The sequence below is a fragment of the Nomascus leucogenys genome, chromosome 24 (genome assembly GCF_006542625.1).
Source record: "Nomascus leucogenys isolate Asia chromosome 24, Asia_NLE_v1, whole genome shotgun sequence".
Lineage (NCBI taxonomy): Eukaryota > Metazoa > Chordata > Mammalia > Primates > Hylobatidae > Nomascus > Nomascus leucogenys.
The window spans coordinates 10,546,681-10,568,221 of record NC_044404.1 but is presented as its reverse complement, the minus strand read 5'-3'; the positions used below and the strand labels follow the sequence as shown (position 1 = coordinate 10,568,221).

Here is a 21,541-nt window from a genome sequence, read left to right as displayed (position 1 = left end):
TAAATGTTTTTGTTTTTACAATTTGTTTGAGTTACGACCCAGATAAGGGGCCCCCCATTGCAGCTGGCTGACCCGTGTTCACACGCTCATTCATCACGGGATGGGAACACAGTTTGATTTGGGGTGCCCTTGGAGCTGATGTTCATACTTACTGAGATCATCAGCTTTGAGTTGGAGAAGAAGATACATGTACTATGCCTTATTCTGAGATTAAAGGCACCTTTTTTGGGGGTGAGGGAGGAGAAAGAGTCTTGCTCTGTCACCCAGGCTGGAGTGCAGTGGCGCAACCTGGGCTCACCGCAACCTTCGCCTCCCAGGTTCAAGCAATTCTTGTGCCTCAGCCTCCCGCGTAGCTGGGACTACAGGCGTGCACCACCACACCCGGCTAATTTTTGTATTTTCAGTAGAGACGGGGTTTCGATATGTTGGCCAGGCTAGTCTCAAACTCCTAACCTCAAGTGATCTCCTTGCCTTGGCCTCCCAAAGTGCTGGGATTACAGGCATGAACCACTGCGCCCAGCCTAAAGGCACTTTTTATTTTTATTCAGGAAAGGAATGACCAGTGGTAAACTAAACGCTTTCGAGGGTGGGTATCCAGCTTGCCCATACAGGAACTTCCTGGTGCCACACTGTTGGCAGAGCAGAATTGGGCAGCTCCCTACTTGGGCTGTGTCCTCTGGTTAGTGAGCAATGCATGCCACGTAATTTAGAAATGCCCTAGAGATGCTTGGCTTCTTTTGGTGAGATGTATTTGCAGATATTTTGTGGTTAGATTTTTTTCATCCTTTTCCTTCTAGGAAGACCCTTGCGTTGGGTGACTTGGTTTCCATGGGCATTGATGAGAAGGAAAGTGGACATCTCACACCTCGCCCCTTCCCTTTGTCTCTGTAGGTCTGTGATGAGGAATGGCACCACTACGTCCTCAATGTGGAATTCCCGAGTGTGACTCTCTATGTGGATGGCACGTCCCACGAGCCCTTCTCTGTGACTGAGGATTACCCGCTCCATCCATCCAAGATAGAAACTCAGCTCGTGGTGGGGGCTTGCTGGCAAGGTACCTGTCATTACCCCCGCCCTCGACTCGAGAATTAAGTTGTACCTCTTTACTAGGTTGGTGGCAGCAGGCTGTGATCAGTGTCCTACAGCCTTACCCTCGTGTCCTGGATCTTTTCCTTCCATTTCCTGTGTACAGCCTTTTTGGGGACACTGCCGTTACCCCACTCTAGCTAGCGTGGCTCTGTCTGTGGGTGCTCCATAAAGGTGATAGGACTGACCACACCGTCACCGTTCCCGGAAACCCAAGAGGGAGCGTTCCACAGAGGGAGCGTGTAGTGGGGGGAACCGTTTTATAAATTAATCCGTTTATTGAAAGGTTCACAAGGACAAAGAGGCAACAGCAAGAGTCAGGCACAGAAATAAAGGACACAGAAGTAGAAGTGCGCCTTGGACCTGGAGGACTCTTCCAGAGTGTTTATCACTTGGTGACCTGGTAGGAGGGCTGCAAGGGCTCTGTTCACCCCAGCAAGGGCCACGTGTGGGGAGGATTCCATGGAAGTCTCTGCTGAGAGGGGATATGATAACCACCAGAGCACCAGTGCTTCTTACTTGTACTTACCAAGTGGCGGGATGTGTGCCAACTCCTTTATACACGTCGTCTCACCTAAACCTTAAAATCCCTTTTTTATAGCTGAAGAAACTCAGGCCCAGAGAAGCAACAAGCCAGGCGTCACCCAGCTGATGAATCCGGAGCCAGGGTTTTGATTTTTTTTTTTTTTTTTTTTTTTTTTTTTTTTTTTTTTGAGACGAGTCTCGCTTGTGCCCAGGCTGGAGTGCAGTGGCGCGTCTCGGCTCACTGCAAGCTCCCCCCGGGTCACGCCATTCCTGCCTCAGCCTCCGAGTAGCTAGGATACAGGCGGCCACCGGGTTTTTGTATTTTAGTAGAGACGGGGTTTCACCGTGGTCTCGATCCTGACCCGTGATCCACCCGCCCGGCCCCAAAGTGCTGGGATTACAAGCGTGAGCCACCGCGCCGGCGGGTTTGAATTTTTTTACTTTGAAAAGCCTGTGGGCCAGGCACGGTGTCTCACGCCTATAATCCCAGCACTTTGGGAGGCTGAGGCGGGCAGATCACTTGAGGTCAGGAGTTTGAGACCAGCCTGGCCAACATGGTGAAACCCCATCTCTACTAAATATACAAAAATTAGCCAGGCATGTTGGCATGTGCTGTGATCCCAGCTACTTGAGAGGCTCAGGCAGGAGAATCGGTTGAACCCAGGAGGCAGAGGCTGCATGAGCCAAGAATGCCCTATTGCACTCCAGCCCAAGCAACAGAGTGAGACCCTGTCTCAAAAGAAAAAGAAAAACCTGTGTATTCTGGGCTCACACTCAGACCCACCAGATCAAGGTTTTTATTATTGTTATTATTTTAATTTTTTATAAAAATGGGGTCTCACTGTGTTGCCCAGGCTGATCTCAAACTCGTGGGCTCAAGAGATCCTCCCACCTCAGCCTCCTAAAGTACTGGGATTACAGGCATGAGCCACTGTGCCTGGCTCAGACCTGGGGTTTTAAGCCCTTTTTTGTGCCATGGAGCCCTTGGGTGGTCTGGCAAGGCCAATGGATCCCTTCTTATTAATCTACAAAATAAATACATAGGATTTCAAGGGTAATCATTTAAACTGAAATATAGTTATTAACATCCTGAAATACTACATTCGTGAAACAGTAACACCGGTGGTACTTTATGTTAACAAATGAAGAACCAGCTTTAGCAGCAGGTCCAACAGTGGTGTAACATCCAAGTCATGAGGGCTATGTGAGGATCCCTGTGGCATCTGCAACAGCTGTGGCCTGGTGTGCAAATATCAGTGCGTTCTCTTGGTGACAAAGTTGCAGTCATTGCTAACACTGCTGTGGTGTGTAGCCTACATTTATAGCCAAAGGAAATGCTGAATTTCAGAAGTTAGTGGAAATAAGCATGCAATTTTTCCCATCCAAGTTCATGGAACCCTCAGGTTACCCCAGAGGTTCATGATTCTCACTTTGACCCTTGCGCTGGACTCTGCTGTGTCATTTCAAAGTGTCGTCATCATTAATTACTTTTTGATTAGTTTTTTTCTCCCTATGGAAATACTGTACCTTGAGTAAGGTTAGAAATTTATGAAAGATGACCAGGCACAGTGGCTCACGCCTGTAATCCCAGCACTTTGGGAGGCAGTGGCAGGAAGATCACTTGAGGTCAGGAGGAGTTCGAGACCAGCCTGGCCAACATGGCGAAACCCTGTCTCTACTAAAAATACAAAAATTAGCCAGGCGTGGTGGCGTGCGCCTGTAATCCCAGTTACTTGGGAGGCAGGAGAATCACTTGAACCCAGGAGGCTGAGGTTGCAGTGAGCCAAGATCACACCACTGCACTCCAGCCTGGGCAACAGAGTGAGACTCCATCTCAAAACAAACAAACAAAAGAACCCCCACAGATTCTTTAAAATTCAGTTAACAGGACAGAGGATCTCCTTTTCTTTTTTATGGTTGATTCTGCCACTTTTGCTACACATTGGCCACGGAGAGCTTGGGCTGTGGGCAGCAGCTTCATTCCCTTCTACCAGCGTGTTGTGGGGGAGTCTTGGTGTGTGTGGAGGTAGCACAGGCCCTTGGCTCATGTGGGCTTCACCTGGATACACCTCTAGCCTTGCCCCTTGATGCGGCCCCCACACAGCCGCAGCCCAAAAGGGGCCCCAGCACACCACAGAGGGGAGGGCTGCAGGGCTGCAGGGCTTGAGGAGCGGCCTTTCCCCTCAACATGACCTGGAGAGCATTGGTTCTGTGCTCAGCCGCCGTGTGTGTGCCTTTCTGGTAGGTCATATTACTCAGGACACTGGATCCAGGAGCTAGAGGAGCTGAAGGTAGTTAGAGTCCCCAGGTCCACCATAGGCTATGCTTCCCTAGGTGGGCTCCTTAGCCTCTGCATCTCCCTCTCATTCAGAAAAAGTGATTGAAAATGTCTTCTTTCCTCTATCGCCCAAAGGTTAGTGGCTAGACAGATGTAAACTTGTGTAGAGCTTCCAAAACATACAGACTTCGCATGTTTACTGTGTACCAAGCTTTGGACACGCGTGTGCTATGCCGTTTTGTCTGCACAGTGTCTTCCCTGTTAGGAGAAGAGGTGCTGTTGGTCCGGAACTTGGTGTTATTTATATCGGGAGCAGCGTTGCAGCCCAGGCTCAGCCTCCGTGGAGTGTCCTACTTCATAGCACGGATTGGGGAGGGGAACGAATTCCATGTGTGTGCTTTCATTCATCTTATTTTGAATCTAACGTATGTTTTGGCAAGGAGGATGTGGGAAGGTGGAATAAAAGAAGAAAACAAAAGAAGCCTGGGGTTGGGGGTGGTAAATGTCACTTCTGGGAAAAGGTGATTAAGTACAAGCTTGCACCCAGATGGGTACATCCCAGAGTGGGATCACAAAGGAATTTTCCCTTCATGTTTTATACTTGGTTGCTTCAACCCTGGTTTTTAAGGTCTGGTTTGAAGACCCGAACCTCTCAGTCCTTTTCTATTGTCTTTGTCTTGCTTTTCCACAGAGTTTTCAGGAGTTGAAAATGACAATGAAACTGAGCCTGTGACTGTGGCCTCTGCAGGTTGCTGGATTTTTTTCCCTACATTCACTATTGTGTTTCATTTAAAGATGAGACTGATTCATTCCATGTGTCGCATGAAACGCCCCAGTTGCATTTTGGTCCCGGACACCATCTGAGCCGCTTCCCTGCATTGCGCTTCCCCATTGCTTCATGGAGTTCCCTTATTCTGACCATTCTGACCCCAGCTGGAGTGAGGACAAATGACATGACATCTCAGGCAGTGGACGCATGGGACTTCCCCCACATCCAGTTTGACCCTGACCCCACTGCATGAGGCTCCCTGCTATTTCAATCTTATAGGCAGGGTTTGGGAGGCTGCCTCGTGACTGTCACGTGGATGAAACACGAGACAAGAAAAGACTTTCTGGATATTCTGTCCTGATTGACAGTAAATTTTAAATAGACTTTTTTTTTCTTTTATTGTTTTGAGATGGAGTCTTGCTCTGTTGTCTGGGCTGGAGTGCAGTGGCGTGATCTTGGCTCACTGCAACCTCCGCCTCCTGGGTGCAAGCAATTCTCCTGCCTCAGCCTCCCGAGTAGCTGGGACTACAGGCATCCACCACCATGCCCAGCTAATATTTGTATTTTTAGTAGAGACGGGGTTTCGCCATGTTCGACAGGCTGGTCTCGAACTCTGACCTCAGGTGATCCACCTGCCTCAGCCTCCCGAAGTGCTGGGATTCCAGGCGTGAGTCACCATGCCCGGCAAACAGACGTTTCTTAGAAACCTCAATTCCTAGTGATAATTTACAGTGCCTGATTTCCGTACCAGAATGAGACACGCTGCTGAAAATTTATCCCTTTTCAGTTTAAGAACAAGGTTTAGTGTAACCTATTTCTGGCTCTTTGTTGTCATCTATCAAGGGCCATTTTCTGGGTTTTGGTTTTTGTTGTAACATCTGCACTTCTCAGCAATCCTCAGGAGGAGGCAGGAAGGATGGGACTCAACACCATAGCATCCTTGAAATAGGCCGTTCCGTGCAGGGAGTGTTTTAAGCCTCCCTTTTATCCTCCCTGCCTCGCTTGTGTGGGTTCATTCCCCAGGGCGTGCCAGGTAGAGAAAACAGCCATGTGGAACCCAGCCACCTGAGAAGGCAGTGGCTAGAGAGGCTGGTGGCGTAGGAAGTGTCACCATGCACCCTGGTGATGAGAACAGGGTAGGCCACCTTACCAGGGAGTGGCCAGAGGTGTGGGGACCCTCAGGGGACCTCTTGGCTTCAGGTGAGACGCCCCCAACTCTCCCTTTCTCCAGGCCATGTGCATGATCATAAACGGTTTAATTTCTTCATTGCGCTTCCATGTAGATTGCAAGGCTAACAGGACTTGGTATGAACTAACCTGCATGTCCATCCACCGAGCTGCCAGCACCGGTAACACCGCGTTGAGTGAGAAGTGAGTTGAGCGATGCTGGGCTGCACGCCTGACTTCCGCCTTTTCTCCCCTGACTCAAAGGTGGCGACCTGCACATGACCCAGTTTTTCCGAGGCAATCTGGCTGGCTTAACTCTCCGTTCTGGGAAACTCGCGGATAAGAAGGTGATCGACTGTCTGTATACCTGCAAGGAGGGGCTGGACCTGCAGGTCCCCGAAGACAGTGGCAGAGGCGTGCAGGTAACACCGAGAGCTCGACTGCACAGCACTCATGGGCCCATTAGACTACAGCCCGGGAGGCTCGTGGGATGAGGGAGTCATCTGTGATTGATACGTTTACTGTTGGGTAAAAGAGTTGTGTTCACTGGACTTAAACGAGCTTTTCTTTTTCAAGTCCGCAATTCAAATCGACCCCAGGCCAATCCCCTTTGTGGAGGCATCTGTGGTTTCAGCTCCTGCAGTTACTGCCTTATTCCCCTCCTCTCTGTGTCTGGTGTGATTTCAGATCCAAGCACACCCCAGCCAGTTGGTATTGACCTTGGAGGGAGAAGACCTTGGGGAATTGGATAAGGCCATGCAGCACATCTCGTACCTGAACTCCCGGCAGTTCCCCACGCCCGGAATTCGCAGACTCAAAATCACCAGCACAATCAAGTACGTCCTGATTTTTAACAGTAGGCCTGTTTTGCCCAATGACACTTGTATATTTAGGTTTTTAAGACAGCCTAACCCCTTCTGTAAGGAAAGGTGAGCCATCGTGTGTTACCAGAAAGTGTAGGGGAGAGAGCCGAGTGATATTTATGCATCATGTTTGCAAGTGTGTTCCTGGAGTGGCCCCGGCAGGTGTTAGTGGGGGCCTCTGTATCCCACCTCCATGTGCCTTTGCACAGGTGGGCTCCAAGATCGGCTCCCAAAGCCCTGACCCTTCCCCATTTCTTGCTGGCAGGTGTTTTAATGAGGCCACCTGCATTTCGGTCCCCCCGGTAGATGGCTACGTGATGGTTTTACAGCCTGAGGAGCCCAAGATCAGCCTGAGCGGTGTCCACCATTTTGCCCGAGCAGCTTCTGAATTTGAAAGCTCAGAAGGGGTGTTCCTTTTCCCTGAGCTTCGCATCATCAGCACCATCACGAGAGAAGTGGAGCCTGAAGGGGACGGGGCTGAGGACCCCACAGGTAATGTGCTCTGTGGGGCGCGGGCTCCCTCGCCTCGGCCGGAAACCCGGTTGTCCCCATGTACTTGGCGGGGCTCTTTGTCTCTGTGGGATTTGGGGAGGTTTTAATGTTTCGTTGGTGTTCTCTTGGGTGTGCTTCTGGAATCTGACCTGTGAGCTGAAGCTCATGGTGATCTCTGGAATCCCATCTGGAGGGGTCTTGTATCTTTTCCTGGTTGCTGTCAGGCTTTGAGATGTGGCTTGAGGTTGAGGGGTTGAGGGCACTTGCGAGAGACACTGCTGGCGCCTGCCAGGCTGGCCAGCCCATGGGGGCACAATGTCCCCACAGTTCTTGCTCAGGACACATGAAACCCCCCCTCCCCTTTTTTTTTTTTTTAGATGGAGTCTTACTCTGTCGCCCAGGCTGGAGTGCAATGGTGCCATCTTGGCTCACTGCAGCCTCTACCTCCTGGGTTCAAGCGATTCTCCTGCCTCAGCCTCCCGAGTAGCTGGGATTACAGGGACCCGCCACGACACCCGGTTAATTTTTGTATTTTTAGTAGAGACGGGCTTTCACCCTGTTGGCCAGGCTGGTCTCAAACTCATGACCTCAGGTGATCCACCCATCTTGGCCTCCCAAAGTGCTGGGATTACAGGCGTGAGCCACCACGCCCGGCCGTTTCTTGAAAGCAACTCTCACTTGCCTCTGTCGTTGGTCCTTATAAGAGCCATGTAGGTTTGGGGTGAGTCAGCAGGGCATCCAGTGTGCCCCGCCACCCTGGGCCCCACTGCCCCTACTTAATATTTCTAGTTGGGCCTCTTTTGCAGTTCAAGAATCACTGGTGTCCGAGGAGATCGTGCATGACCTGGATACCTGTGAGGTCACGGTGGAGGGAGAGGAGCTGAACCACGAGCAGGAGAGCCTAGAGGTGGACATGGCCCGCCTGCAGCAGAAGGGCATCGAAGTGAGCAGCTCTGAGCTGGGCATGACCTTCACAGGTAAGGGGAGTGCTGCAGCCATGCTGGTGGGCCAGGCTGAAATGGGGACCTTGAGAGCTCTTGGCCGGCTGCTGCCTGCCATCTGAGAATGTTGTTATCTTAGAGGGAGATGGGGAAGGAGCATGTTCGCTGGGATCATTGTTGGCTGCACGCACACTCCTGTCTCTTGGACAGGAATCGGATGTGTAGCCACTACTCTCTAAAGGGGGAGAGTTGAGGCATGGGATGACACGTCCCCCGCGGAGGGAAGAATGCCCCTGTGCACACTGCATTTATTCCCATGGCTAGAAAGCCAACTTGTGTGACCCCTTGGCCTAGCTAACCTGGGTGTCTAATTGAGCCTGCCTGTGCTGACGGCTGCCGCCCTGCCCATGCTCCTGCCGTAGGCCACCCGGCAATCTTCCCCCTTTCAACCCCTGCAGGTGTGGACACCATGGCCAGCTACGAGGAGGTTTTGCACCTGCTGCGCTACCGGAACTGGCACGCCAGGTCCTTGCTTGACCGGAAGTTTAAGCTCATCTGCTCAGAGCTGAATGGCCGCTACATCAGCAACGAATTTAAGGTGGAGGTGAGTACAGGGTTCCCCCAAGCAGGGCCAATAGCAGCAGTGAGTGAGTGCCCTGATTTGCAGCCCTAATGTTCACAAACGCCAACCCTCAGAGCATTCACGGTGGCAGCTATACAGGCTTATTCAAGGGGGTCGCCTTTCCAGCCTGGGGCCTGCTGCAGGTTACACCTGGGCTTGTTGGAGCGACAAGTTGTGTTTGGGGTGGGGGGTGCTCCCCTTTCCCTGGCTGCCTCAGCCTGAGTTGGAGCCTAAGGAACTTTGGAGGGAGGTGACAAAGAGCAAGTGGCAGTTAATGCCTCTGGGGCTTCTTGAGATTTCCCATGAGAGAAATAGGAGGACGCGGTTTTAATTTACTTATTTATTTTTAGAGCCGAGGTCTCACTATGTTGCCCAGGCTGGTCTTGTCTCCCCGGGTTCAAGCAGTCCACCTGCCTTGGCCTCCCAAAGTGTTAGGATTACAGGCGTGAGCCACTGTGCCCAGCCAAGGACGCTGTTTTAGAAAGAGCAGCACCCAGGGAACCAAAAGTTCTCTGCATCTGTGCCAGGTCACTGGCCCTCCTGTGAATGAAGTCGAGTCCTCGGCCCAGGTTGAGAGGGGCTCATGCAGGGACCCGCACGGGCAGGACCAGTGCTGCCGAGGCCGGCGATGGTGACTCACAGGCCACACAGGCTAGAGGGTAGCTCGTCCTGCTCTGAGGTCTGGAGAAAATTGACCCAGAGTTACTCTTAGCAATGGAATATCTCACCATGAACTCGAGCAGAATGCTAAATTTGGTGCCTGTTTTGTTTGAGTCAAAGGGTAACAGATTTGAAAGGAAATCCATGGCAGTGATTGGTGCTGTCTTTCACACGGCTGTGGTTTGAGGAAAAAGGTCTACGCCAGTGCTTCCCAAACGACCCATGGGGAAGGACTGTCGGCTTCTTTTTCTGCTCTTGTTTTGGGCTTAATCTTTTATAAAATGCAATAAAAATGGATTGCAGCCAGGTGCGTGGTGATTGCCTGTAGTCCCAGCTACTTGGGAGGCTGAGGTGGGAGAATTACTTGAGCACAGAAGTTCCAGGCTGCAGTGAGCTGTGATCATGCCTGTGAATAGCTACTGCGCTCCAGCCCGGGCAACACAGCAAGACCCAGTCTCAACAAATACTAATAAGTAGAAAAGTGATACATTTCTGAAATGTGTGAGAATATTAGATTGTTACAGCAGTTTCTAAGTGCTTATTACTCTTTTTTGTTTGGTTGGTTTTTGTTTCTTTTTCTTTTTTTGTTTTTGTATTTTAAGTGCTTACTCTTGATTTTTTTTTTTCTGTCCTTTTCCCATAGCTCCGTTTGCCCCTAGCTGCGGTCCAGGAGCCACTCTAAGTGGCACTGGTCATGCCAGCTGCGGGACTCCACTGTCACCTCTTGGACAGGCTCAGGATGCCTGTCTCCAGCGATCCTTTCTTTCTCTGCTGTAGGTGAATGTAATCCACACGGCCAACCCCATGGAACACGCCAACCACATGGCTGCCCAGCCACAGTTCGTGCACCCGGAACACCGCTCCTTTGTTGACCTGTCAGGCCACAACCTGGCCAACCCCCACCCGTTTGCAGGTAGGACAAGGGGAGGGAGACCGAGCGGAGATGCTCCATGCCGTCCGCCCTGCCCCCACCCCACCGTGGGCACAGCCTCCTGCTCAGCATGACCACCGGTCATTCCCTGTTCCAATTATTCCCTGTCACACAAGGAAACTAAAGCCCTCAAAGAGGGCAGATGATGTCACCTGCAGCCATAGAGCAGGATGTGGCTGAGTCAGATTGGAGGCCTATGCTGAGCTTTTCCTGGTATTTCCTCCTGGCCTGTGGGTTCAGATGAAGCATGCTGTCCAGCCCGTTTTGACTGGCCACAGCCGAGGAGGTCAAGGGCACAGTGGCCCTCTGGGCTGAGTGACCTCACTCACGTCCCGCCCCCTCATTCTCCCACAGTCGTCCCCAGCACTGCAACCGTTGTGATTGTGGTGTGCGTCAGCTTCCTGGTGTTCATGATTATCCTGGGGGTATTTCGGATCCGGGCTGCACATCAGCGGACCATGCGGGATCAGGATGCGGGGAAGGAGAACGAGATGGACTGGGACGACTCCGCCCTGACCATCACCGTCAACCCCATGGAGGTAGGAGTTGGCAGGCGACCTCCAGGACTGAGACGCAGCACAGGCTGGGGCCTCCGAGAAGCCGGAACGGCGCGGTTCCTTCGGGCTCACGTGCTTGCCATCGCGTCATCTGCTCAGCGAGCCTGGGGCTTAGGTGTCTTCATGGGTAAACCGAGGCTGAGAGCAGCCTTATTTGAGGCCATTCTGCCTAGTAAGTGTAGAGATGAGCCGTGCCAGGGCTTGGAGCTCTTCGGTCATGGTACTCCTGAGAGAGTTCTCTGGTGGGGCAGCCGAAGTGCTGTCCCCAGCTGCTTTGTATGTGGGTGACTCCGTGGGTGCTGACTGGAGCTTGTTTTCCCTTCACTTCTAATAACTTCCGGTGCCATCCTGGCTGCTCTGTCGCTGGGGAGGGAGACGCTGGGGCGAGTTCTTCTTCCTCTGTGGCTGTCGAGAGGAGAATGCTGGGTGACGGGGCTGTGGGCAGGGCCAGACTCACGTGGCCGTCACTTCTCCTTGCCAGACCTACGAGGACCAGCACAGCAGTGAGGAGGAGGAAGAAGAGGAGGAGGAAGAGGAGAGTGAGGACGGCGAGGAAGAAGATGACATCACCAGCGCAGAGTCAGAGAGCAGCGAGGAGGAGGAGGGGGAGCAGGGCGACCCCCAGAACGCAACCCGGCAGCAGCAGCTGGAGTGGGATGACTCCACCCTCAGCTACTGACCCGCGCCCCCGGCCACCTCGGTTTCTGCTTTCAAAGACTCTGCTGCCATCCGTTCTCCCAGTCCCAAGGGTCCACGATGTACAAAGTCATTTCGGCCAGTAGGTGTGCAGACCCCTCCCCGCCACGATCGTCGCCGTGCTTGGTGTGTAGGACCCTAGGCTCCCCGCCCGCCCTCTGCCTGGTCGCTCTCCTCAGTCCCACGAGGAGCTGACACGTCCTCTCTGGCCGCCATCCAGCTCGCACAGGGGCCTCGCAGCGCCTCAGGCCCCGCATTTGTGTCTGGAGTCTCCCCCTGGGGAGAGGACGCTGGCCCCTCGCACTCCAGAAAAGCCATGCCAGCTGGACTCGTTGACAAAGGGTAAAACATGCTCACTCCCACCCGGTAATCATTTTTTTCTTTTTTTAAAAAAAGTTTTTATTTTTTCCAAACTAGTGCATGTATAAATAATGGCAGGATGGGGGGTACTGTGTAGATGATTAACTTACTTTTTAATATTTTGTAAATAAATCGGATTCCTTGTGTCCTTTGTGCTAGTGTAACACGGGACTGGAATGTAAAGTGAAGTTCAGAGCTCTGAGCACGGGCTCTTCCCATCGGGCCCTCCCTCCCCAGACCCCAGAGGGAGAGGCCCACCCCGCCCAGCCCTGCCCCAGGCCCTGCTCAGGTCTGAGTGTGGCCGGGAGTCGGGGGCCATGGGCCTTTAGCTGTGCTGCTCAAGAGACTGGATCAGGGACTGCTCTTTGGTAGCTACAAGTAGCCGGGCCTTGCCTTTGGGATTCTACCTGTTCCTAGTTGGGTGTGGGGTGTGGGGTCCCCGGCCCCTTTTCCACACTCCTCCTCCGACAGCAGCTCCCTGGGCAGTGGCCTGGTCTCACTGTGTGCAGCCTTGTGGTTTATGCTTAGATGTACGTTTTCCTGCTGGTAAAAGGAGAAACTGACAGGTGTCCTGCAGACCGGCTGACCACTCCCTTCGGAGACGGCAGGAGGCTTGAGCGATCCATACTCAGAACGTCCAGCAGAGACCCGTGGCCCGAAGTCAAAGTGCTGGAATTTTCCAAAACAGCCTGTTCTCTCCTCTCTCCTCCCCAGAGCCCCCCTGCCATCAGGGGGGTTGAAATTCCTCCCCTCCAGGAGCCCTGCTGCTTTGCTTGGTGGTAGGGTAGAAGGAGAGCAGTCATGGTCTAAAACCCACATAGCACTTTGCTCTTAGTTACATGTAAAATTTCAGATTTCTAAAACGGGTGGGCAATCATTTTGAATACTGTTCTGTGACCCTGACCTGCCAGTTCTGAGGACACTGGTGGCTGTGCCATGTGTGGCCATCCTCCATGTCCCATCCCTGTAGCTGCTCCGTTTAGACAGCGGACAGACGCTCACGCCCAGGGGATGTCCTCACGCTGTCGCCGCGCGGTTTCCCTTCGCAGATGTGTATACTGATGATTGATAGGTCAGAAAGTGTATCCGCTACAATAAAGTTCTGGTTCTAACTCCAGCCGGAGCGGGGTTTGTCTTCTCTCCTGTTTTGGTTTTAAACCTGCACTTCCTTGTTTCTGAGCCGAGAACATAAGAACATAAAAAGGCTTTTTCTTTCTTTTCATCTCCCTTTACTTCTCATTTCAAGGTTTCACAGAGTGCTGGTCTCAACCCACATTAGTGATTGATACTTTTAACTTGCCTTCCCCAGACAGAAACATGAAATGACTTAAAAAAATAATAGAAAATATTCTTCTCGCCAGGCACACAAGACTGTACACCCAAACCAGAAACGCTGCGGCTGTACAAAGTGTGCACCCACGCCCGCGCACACAGGCGCACTTAAATAAATAACACGCGCACGCACGGCTTTCCCCATTTCGAAACAGGCAGACGGTCCTAGTAAGTTTCAGCACTTGCTGGGAACAGGCGTGTGGCCGTGGAGGTGCCCCGCGGGTGGCAATGACTACTGACGGACCCCTGGTGGATCAGAACAGAGCTGGCACCTGAGCCGCTGAGCGGGCGGCTACTTCTGGCTCTGTTGAGTTTTGGAAGACCTTTGAGAGATCAACAGCATCACCAGGCAGGTCCTGAGTCCACGGCTGATAATGTTAGGATCACCTGTGGGCTGCTAAAAGCCCACAGTCCTAGCCCCATCTGCAGAGTTGGCTTCTGCAGGCTGGGAGAAGCCCTGGAACCTGCATTTCTAAAGCTGCTCAAATCCAGGCCTTTGGAGGCTTAAGACTAAGCCTGCACCATTTCAAACTAAGTATAGTCAGAGAGAAAGATCCCAGCACGCCCCCTCGTTCTCACACTTCTGGTACCTCAGTACTCTCACAGCAGGTTCCCAAAGGTGATGATGGTTCTGGAAGAGTTCCGGCCTCATCCTTTTGTTAAAACCTGCTTTCAGAGGTGGCTTAGACAATGGCAGAGTGGGCTGGGTGCGGTGGCTCATGCCTATAATCCCAGCACTTTGGGAGGCTGAGGCGGTTGGATCACCTGAGGTCAGGAGTTCGAGACCAGCCCGGCCAACATGGTGAAACCCCGTCTCTACTAAAAATACAAAAACTAGCTGGGTACGATGGTGCACACCTGTAATCCCAGCTACTCAGGAAGCTGAGGCAGAAGAATCACTTGAACCCGGGAGGCGGAGGTTACAGTGAGCCAAGATTGCGCCACTGCACTCCAGCCTGGGCAACAGAGCAAGACCACATCTCAAAAAAAAAAAAAAAATTTGAGATAATGGCAGAGTATTTGCCTCTGACCCGCTTTTGCCTTCACGCGTGAGCGGGGTGAGCTACATGAGGCCCAGATCTCTGTATAACACGCCCTGAGGACCAGCATGAATTCTCCTTTATGGGGCTGGGCCTGATTTCCCCAGCTGTAGAGGTGTGGTGAGTCATCTATTATTTTCTTACCTGCAAACAAAATCACTTTACAGTAGAGAAAGGTGAGGGAATTCTCGTACCCAAGACCCACTTGAAAAGTGGAGAGCAAGCATCCCTGAATCTAGAGGGTACCCTGGCTGCCTCGGGGAGCTGCCAGAACTCAGTCTAGGGAGGACACACGGTGGGTCCCACGAGGATCGAGGCATCCCGTCGGACAGTAGGCACCAGGTGACCGCCAGGCGCCAGGACCCAGGCAGTCTGGCGGGAGGCCTGGGAAGAAGGTTCCCTCCGGAGGAGAACAGTCTTTGCTGGGCCCAGATCCACCAGCTGGAAGACTTAGGGTGACAATCCTCAGCCGAGAGCCAGGTGCAGCCTCGAGGGGCCCAGCACCGCCGCTGCACAAAGGAGGCGTTTGCGTTTATGGCTGTTTAACTCCTTAAACATTTCAAGTCATAAATAAATTACCAGTGTAAACAAAAGGCAGCCGTATAGGTTCTTTCCCATTAGGTGCAGTTCAGGCTCTTCAGCCCCTTTAGGACCACCAATGTGCCTGGTCCCCACGACCCGCAGCTGCCTCCTCTCGGGCCCAGGGCTGGGAGGAGCCGCTACTGCCTGTTGTCTTTGGACACGTTGTGGGCCAGCCAGTTCACTTTGGTTTTCCAGCTCTCACGGAGGGCTTCGTTAAACTTCACTCGGAAGTGCTTCAGCGCCTCCTCCTCTGTTTTCCCCAGTGCCAGGGAGTCCTGCAAACAAATTACAGCGGTGTCCACGTTAAGGGGGCCTGGACCTTGCTCTGGGATGCGGCCCTCTCTGGGGACTTCAGTCACTGCATGAAGGGGTTAGTAGAGAGCCCCTGGCATCTCAGGAAAAGCTCTCTATTCCGCTCCCACCCTCAAATGAAGGTGCCAAAGACGTCTTGGTCCCAGAGCCCCCAGTTCCCAGGTGACCTCGCCTCCCCCACTGGAGAAGTGGCTCTGGGAGAGCGTGGGAGCAGCTTCCTTCTGCAGGGACTGGGCACCAGAGGGAAGGTCCTGGCAAGCATGTGTGGCCCCAGCAGCCTCACCGCCCCACCCCATCTTCTCACACAGAGAGGACACATGAAGGAAAAAAAAAAAATATATATATATATATATATATACATATATATATGTATGTGTGTATATATATATATTTTTTGAGACAGTCTCTGCCGCCCAGGCTGGAGTGCAGGGGCATGATCTTGGCTCACTGCAACCTCTGCCTCCCAGGTTCGCGCCATTCTCCTGCCTCTGCCTTCCAAGTAGCTGGGACTACAGGCAGCCACCACCATGCCCGGCTAATTTTTTGTATTTTTTAGTAGAGACGGGGTTTCACCGTGTTAGCCAGGATGGTCTCCATCTCCTGACCTCGTGATTCACCCGCCTCGGCCTCCCAAAGTGCTGGGATTACAGGCGTGAGCCACTGCGCCTGGCCCATTTTTTCTTTTTGAGACAGAGTCTTTGCTCTGTCACCCGAGCTGGAGTGCAGTGGCGCGATCTAGGCTTACTGCAGCCTCAGTCTCTCGTGTTCAAGTGATTCTTCTGCCTCAGCCTCATGAGTAGCTGGAATTATAGCCACGTGCCACCATGCCTGGCTAATTTTTTGTATTTTAAGTAGAGATGGGGTTTCACCATGTTGGCCAGGCTGGTCTCGAACTCCTGACCTCAGGTGATCCACTTGCCTCAGCCTCCCAAAGTGCTGGGCTTACAGGCGTGAGCCACCATGCCCAGCCTGGAAAAATATCTTTTATTTATGTTTATTTTATTATTATTTTTTGAGATGGAGTTTTGCTTTTGTTGCCCAGGCTAGAGTGCAGTGGCATGATCTCGGCTCACTGCAACCTCCGCCTCCCAGGTTCAAGTGATTCTTCTGCCTGAGCCTCCTGGGTAGCTGGGATTACAGGTGCACGCCACTACGAGACCTGGCTAATTTTTATATTTTTAGTAGAGACAGGGTTTCACCATGTTGGTCAGGCTGATCTCGAACTCCTGACCTCGTGACCCGCCCACCTCGGCCTCCCAAAGTGCTGGGATTACAGGCATGAGCCACCACACCTGGCCTGGAAAAATATCTTTATTTTTAAATTTATTTTTATTTTTTTTGAGACCGAGTTTTGCTCTTGCTGCCCAGGCTGGAGTGCCATGGCGCAATCTCGGCTCACTGCAACTTCTGCCTCCTGGGTTCAAGTGATTCTCCTGCCTCAGCCTCCTGAAAGTAGCTGAGATTACAGGCATGCACCACCATGCCTGGCTAATTTTGTATTTTTAGTAGAAACGGGGTTTCTCCATGTTGGTCAGGCTGGTTTCGAACTCCTGACCTCAGGTGATCCGCCCACCTCGGCCTCCCAAAGTGCTGGGATTACAGGCATGAGCCACTGCGCCTGGCCGAAAAATATCTTTTGGAAGGCAGAGGAAGCCAGATCTCATGCAGCCCCCTAGTGGACACCTGAAAGCCCCGCAACCCCTGAGCACAGTGCCCCGACCCGGAGAGGTCACTACACATCTGCCACTGAGTGGAACCATGCCCAGGCGGCTCAACTCTGGTCCAGCCACTTTCCCCTCCACCACCCACCAACCCCACTGCTGAGTCCTGGGACGGCATGAGGCACACACAGCTCAGTGCCCTTTGGGGCCTACTGCACTCAGGGCCCTCCTAGGTCACACTACTCGGGGGCAGGCCTTGGAAGGCCATTGGTGACAGCAGTCTCCTGCCTGGCACATACCTTGAGATACTGGATGTCTTTGGAGCAGCTGAGCTCAGGAAGGCCTGCCGCCCGCATCAGGGCAAAGAGGTGGAGGAAGAGAAGCCCGTGGCGCCGCAGGATGGTGTAGGCCCTTTCACAGTAGCCCCGGAAGCTGCAGGTGGGGGGCAGAGGAGGTGAGGCACTGGGACCTCCCAGCCACAGGCCAGAGGGCCGCTCTGCATCCAACCAGCCCCTTCCCCGAGGGCACCTGCCCTTGCCCTGGAAATGGGTGGACACAAGGCCTCCAGTTCTTCTAACTGACCCCCGTGCCCCAGCCAGCCTCCTGCTACATGACCCACAAACCTGCCCACATTGCCCAAAAGGGGCACTGCAGGGCGGAGCAGGGGCATGTTCCAAACCCAACAGCTGGGGTGAGGGGCCAGGTGTGGGGCTGAGAGCTGAGCCCCATCCTGCACCCTGCCTGGGAACCTCTGCCCCGTTCCCTGGGGCCCCACACTGAGGGGCATCTGGTGGGGCTCAGGCACTCTCACCGTTCAAATTTCTCACTATTATTAGTCTTCCCCTGCTGAATCACATGGACAAAGTCATAGGTGAGGATGAATGGGACACGCTCGCGGTTGATTCCAAACTTGGTCTTGAAATTCCCCAGAAAGTGGCCAAAATCAATGTGGAACAGCTGAGGGGAGGGGAGAGGAGGGGGAGGATTAAGAAGGTGTCAGAGAGGAGAGAATCCAGGGGAGACAAGAAGCCAACAGGGCTGGGGGGCCCCTGCCACAGAGCTGTGTGCCGGGCAGAGGGGCCAGAAGCCAAGTCCCCACAGCAGCCGCCAGCACCAGGCCCCGTACCTGCCCACTCTCTCGGATCATGATGTTGTCGCTGTGCCGATCGCCGATGCCCAGCACGTATGTGGCCACACAGTAGCCAGCACAGGAGAGGGTGAACTCCTCAATGGCTCGATCCAGGGCCTCCCTGGGTGGGGAAGATTGAAAAGCATGGCCATACCATTTTGCAGCTCCTCCTATCAAGAGGTGGGTTATTACTCCCTCTCCCCTTGAATGTGGCCCTGTGACTTGCTTTGGCCAACAGAACATGGAGGACACAATGCTGGACATCGCTTGCAGACACTATTCCAGAGCCAAGGCATGAAGACACCTGCAGATCTTGAACCCCACACCCTCAATACAGAGCCATGGAAGGAAGGTGAGGCTGCTAAATGAGGAGGCCACATGCGGAGAGGCATCACAGACAGCTGGCGCCAAGGCCCCAGGAATGAGACAGGTTATCTCAGACCCCGCTGGCCCAGTTAAGGCACCAGATGAGAACAGCTGCACGAGTGATTATGCAGAACCAGCAGAAGAGCCACCTGGCTGAACCCAGCCCCAGCTGCAGATTTGTGAGCCAATCGTAAATGGCTATTTTTTAAAGCCCTGCACTTTGGATGGTGTTGCATAGCAAGAGACACCGATACTTGGGGAAGAGAGACCCACCTCACCCCAACCCAGACACAGGCTGGTCCTCAACTGAGCCAAGTAGCCACAGAGATGGTCTGAGGCCCCTCCCCGCTCCTTTGCTCTGACAGGCTAGGCCCTCCCACTCCACACCTCTTGGAAAGGAGAGGGTACCTATCCCTGGGCCTGAAACCCACCCCGGGTTCTTGGACTTCAGCCAGTTGAGCAGGGCGTCCTTGTTGAAGGCGGCTGTGGCTGCCATGTTGCTCTTGTTAAGTTGGATGTTGGCGATGGTGTCGGAGCGGAGTACCACCTCGATGAGACCTGTGCGGTCCCCGGTGGGGAGGCAGCCGTAGGGGGTCATCCTAGGCAAGTGGGAAGAGGGACGGGCAAATGGCATGATCAAGGGCTGTCCCTGAGGCCGCTTGAGCCCCAGAAACTCATGGTGCCCCAAAAAGCCACAGAAGATGCTGCTGCACACATTGCTAAAAAGCAGGTGAGAGATGCTGGCTCCTTGGAGATGCCGGCGCCAGCATCTGAGGTGCAGACAGCACCACGGCTGAGCTCACATTTGCTTGGAAGAGAACTGGGCAGGGGCCTTGGGAGAAGATGCCACTGCTTCCCAAGATGGGCTGGGGGAGCCAGGGGCACCCGGGCAACTAAAGCAACAGAGCAGGGTACACGCTAAGCCCCAGGAGCAGCCTTCACGCATCCCGCTGCCCGTCGCCTCCTGGCCTAGAGTTAAACCGCTCCTGGCTCTTCCTAGGACAGCCCTTTCCCCGGCTGAGATAGTCATGCCACCTTTGACAAGGACCCCTCCCAGAGGCACAGACTCCCAGGCCGGGCACAGACACCAAGGGACGATGTGGGGTGGGGGCCCTCACCTCAGGTCCAGCCCCTCCTGCTTCCACAGGACGTCCATGAGCTGGATCATCTGCAGGGTCAACATGTCCTGCCGGAGGTCTGTGCCGCCGGCCGGTGGGAGGAGAAGCGTGAGTTTCTGGTAGGTTCTCTGCTTCCAGCTACACCCAAGCCCTTAAGTCTCAGAATTCTGTCTTCTCCACCCCCACTCTAGGAGTACCCCAGGACCCCCCAGGGCAGTACAGGTGTGGTGTGGGGAGGCCAGGCCCTCACCATCCCCATTCTTGAAGATGATGCCCACGCTGCCGCCGCTGCCTGCCTCCTCGTTGCTGTACATGATCCACAGGGGCTTCATCTTGGAGTCCATGAAGGTGCACTGCTCCACGCTGCCGGGCCAGAGAGCGGGCAGTCAGCGGGGGGCTCCTCTGCCGGCCTCCCAGGGGTGGGAGGAGCCCTCGTGGCGGGGCTTGGGCTCACCAGACTTCAGCCAGCAGGGTGCTGGGGTCGAGTGGGGACTGCAAGTGGGAGAGGGCCTCTAGGTAGGCCTCCTGCCGCATGCACAAGTGCATCAGCTCCTTGGTCTGGGGCTTAGGGGTCTTCTGAGAGCTCAGCTTGACGAAGTCATTCAGGGCCTTCAGTTTGCTCAGTGCTTCCCCCTGGTGGGGAGATGGGAGGGCGGCAGTGGGCAGGTCCCAGCCTCCGCCCAGCCCTGGGGATTCTCAGATGATCAGGGCCGCCTCCTGCCCACCCCTCAGGACCCTAAGCCTCACCTGCTTCATCAGCACCTTCATGTGGTGGGTGCTGCCCCTGCAGTAGGCCTCCAGGATGAGGCCGAAGCGCAGGGCCACGGACGGCACGTGCATCTCGGAGCTGGAAGGGGAAAGGAGGCCTGAGCCTCACCAGGCAGGACCACACAGCCCCTCCCGCCCAGCAGGAACTAGCGAGGCCAGGACACCCAGGCCTGCTGGAAATGTCCCCCATGGCCTTCTAGGGAGACTCAGGGGCTGGGATTCCCACAGAACGGCTGGGGCAAGTCCCGCTACCGGAGGTGCCAGAAAAGGAAGTGGCCGATCTTGCGGTTGGCCAGGGCCCGGTCCAGCAGGAATTTGGTCAGCTCGCAGTCCAGGTAGGACTCGTACTTGAGCACCTGCACCAGCTGCAGCAGGTACTGGAACAGCTCATCGTCCCTGCAGGGAAGGAAGGCGCTGGGGCTGGGAGCTCCCCGACTCAGGACGGGAAGGAGCTCCCTCGGCAGCCAGAGGGAGGCCAGGCAGGAGGGAGCAAGCCCACGGGAAGGTTCAGGCCCCACCCAGAGCCCACGTCCTGGCAGCCAGGACACAGCTGCCCTCTGGAGAAGTGGGGAGCGCCCAGCTGGGACTCACGTCAGTTTCCGCAGCGACTTGATGGCGAAGGAGCCTACGTGGCAATCAGGGAAGCTGAAGTCTAGCAGCTCCAGGGCGCTCAGGACGGGCAGCTCCGGCCAGGAGCACAGCAGGTAGAGCATCTGGGGGGAGCTGAGGTCAGGCTTGGGGGCGGCCGGGGTCAGGGTGGAGGTGGTCGGGTCAGGGTGATGGCCGGCCAAGGTCAGGTGGTGGGTGGCCAGGGTCAGGTTGAGGGTTGGCCAGGGTGAGGGTGGGGGTTAGCCGGGGTCAGGGTGGTGGGTAGTCAGAGGCTGTGGTCTGCCCCCAGCTCCGCCCCCAGGTGCGCCTCTCCACCCACCTGGGCCACATCCTCATGCCTGTTCCACTTAGTGACCAGCAGCAGCCGGGCCAGCGCCTCCGGGAAGTGCTCCTGGACTTCATGCCGCAGCTTCCACACCAGGTCCTTCTCGTGCTCATACAGCTCCCCAGACCCCCGCCGCTCCAGAATTTCCCGCAGCTGCAGCTGCTGAGGGGTGTGGGCAGGGATGAGGGCTCTGGCTCCACGCCGGCTCCGTGCCCCCCACCCCACACCCCACACCCCCACCCCGCTCACCTCCTCCTCAGTGACATGCACACACTCGCTGTGCCGCCCCAGCTCCAAGATCTGCAACAAACAGCTGCACTCAGCGTCCCTGAGGGCCTGGACCAGCCCGGGC

At 54.5% G+C, this 21,541-nt stretch overlaps 2 protein-coding genes across 11 annotated transcripts in view; one reads left to right on the top strand and one right to left on the bottom strand.

The window, feature by feature from the left end:
- The window catches only part of CLSTN1 (calsyntenin 1), a 93,796-nt gene extending 80,732 nt beyond the window's left edge, over positions 1 to 13,064 (top strand). For 3 of the 4 annotated variants that reach the window (XM_030805599.1, XM_030805595.1, XM_030805596.1), the window contains 10 exons: positions 892 to 1,054; positions 4,581 to 4,637; positions 6,090 to 6,247; positions 6,513 to 6,661; positions 6,954 to 7,180; positions 7,987 to 8,157; positions 8,580 to 8,725; positions 10,181 to 10,316; positions 10,689 to 10,873; positions 11,373 to 13,061. In XM_030805599.1, coding sequence (XP_030661459.1) covers positions 892 to 1,054; positions 4,581 to 4,637; positions 6,090 to 6,247; positions 6,513 to 6,661; positions 6,954 to 7,180; positions 7,987 to 8,157; positions 8,580 to 8,725; positions 10,181 to 10,316; positions 10,689 to 10,873; positions 11,373 to 11,570 — 1,590 coding nt within the window. In that variant the 3' untranslated portion in view covers positions 11,571 to 13,061. Of the gene's footprint in view, positions 1 to 891; positions 1,055 to 4,580; positions 4,638 to 6,089; positions 6,248 to 6,512; positions 6,662 to 6,953; positions 7,181 to 7,986; positions 8,158 to 8,579; positions 8,726 to 10,180; positions 10,317 to 10,688; positions 10,874 to 11,372 lie in introns of all 4 variants that reach the window. The other variant, XM_030805597.1, reaches the window with a different exon arrangement.
- An 89-nt stretch (positions 13,065 to 13,153) lies between these two features.
- The window catches only part of PIK3CD (phosphatidylinositol-4,5-bisphosphate 3-kinase catalytic subunit delta), a 73,561-nt gene continuing 65,173 nt past the window's right edge, over positions 13,154 to 21,541 (bottom strand). For 3 of the 7 annotated variants that reach the window (XM_030805593.1, XM_030805592.1, XM_030805594.1), the window contains 13 exons: positions 21,439 to 21,489; positions 21,184 to 21,351; positions 20,847 to 20,968; positions 20,508 to 20,651; positions 20,235 to 20,334; positions 19,942 to 20,120; positions 19,738 to 19,850; positions 19,488 to 19,566; positions 18,801 to 18,968; positions 18,001 to 18,124; positions 17,686 to 17,831; positions 17,174 to 17,306; positions 13,160 to 15,176 (listed from right to left, as the gene is read on the bottom strand). In XM_030805593.1, coding sequence (XP_030661453.1) covers positions 15,039 to 15,176; positions 17,174 to 17,306; positions 17,686 to 17,831; positions 18,001 to 18,124; positions 18,801 to 18,968; positions 19,488 to 19,566; positions 19,738 to 19,850; positions 19,942 to 20,120; positions 20,235 to 20,334; positions 20,508 to 20,651; positions 20,847 to 20,968; positions 21,184 to 21,351; positions 21,439 to 21,489 — 1,665 coding nt within the window. In that variant the 3' untranslated portion in view covers positions 13,160 to 15,038. Of the gene's footprint in view, positions 15,177 to 17,173; positions 17,307 to 17,685; positions 17,832 to 18,000; positions 18,125 to 18,800; positions 18,969 to 19,487; positions 19,567 to 19,737; positions 19,851 to 19,941; positions 20,121 to 20,234; positions 20,335 to 20,507; positions 20,652 to 20,846; positions 20,969 to 21,183; positions 21,352 to 21,438; positions 21,490 to 21,541 lie in introns of all 7 variants that reach the window. The other 4 variants (XM_030805590.1, XM_030805589.1, XM_030805587.1 and 1 more) reach the window with 3 other exon arrangements.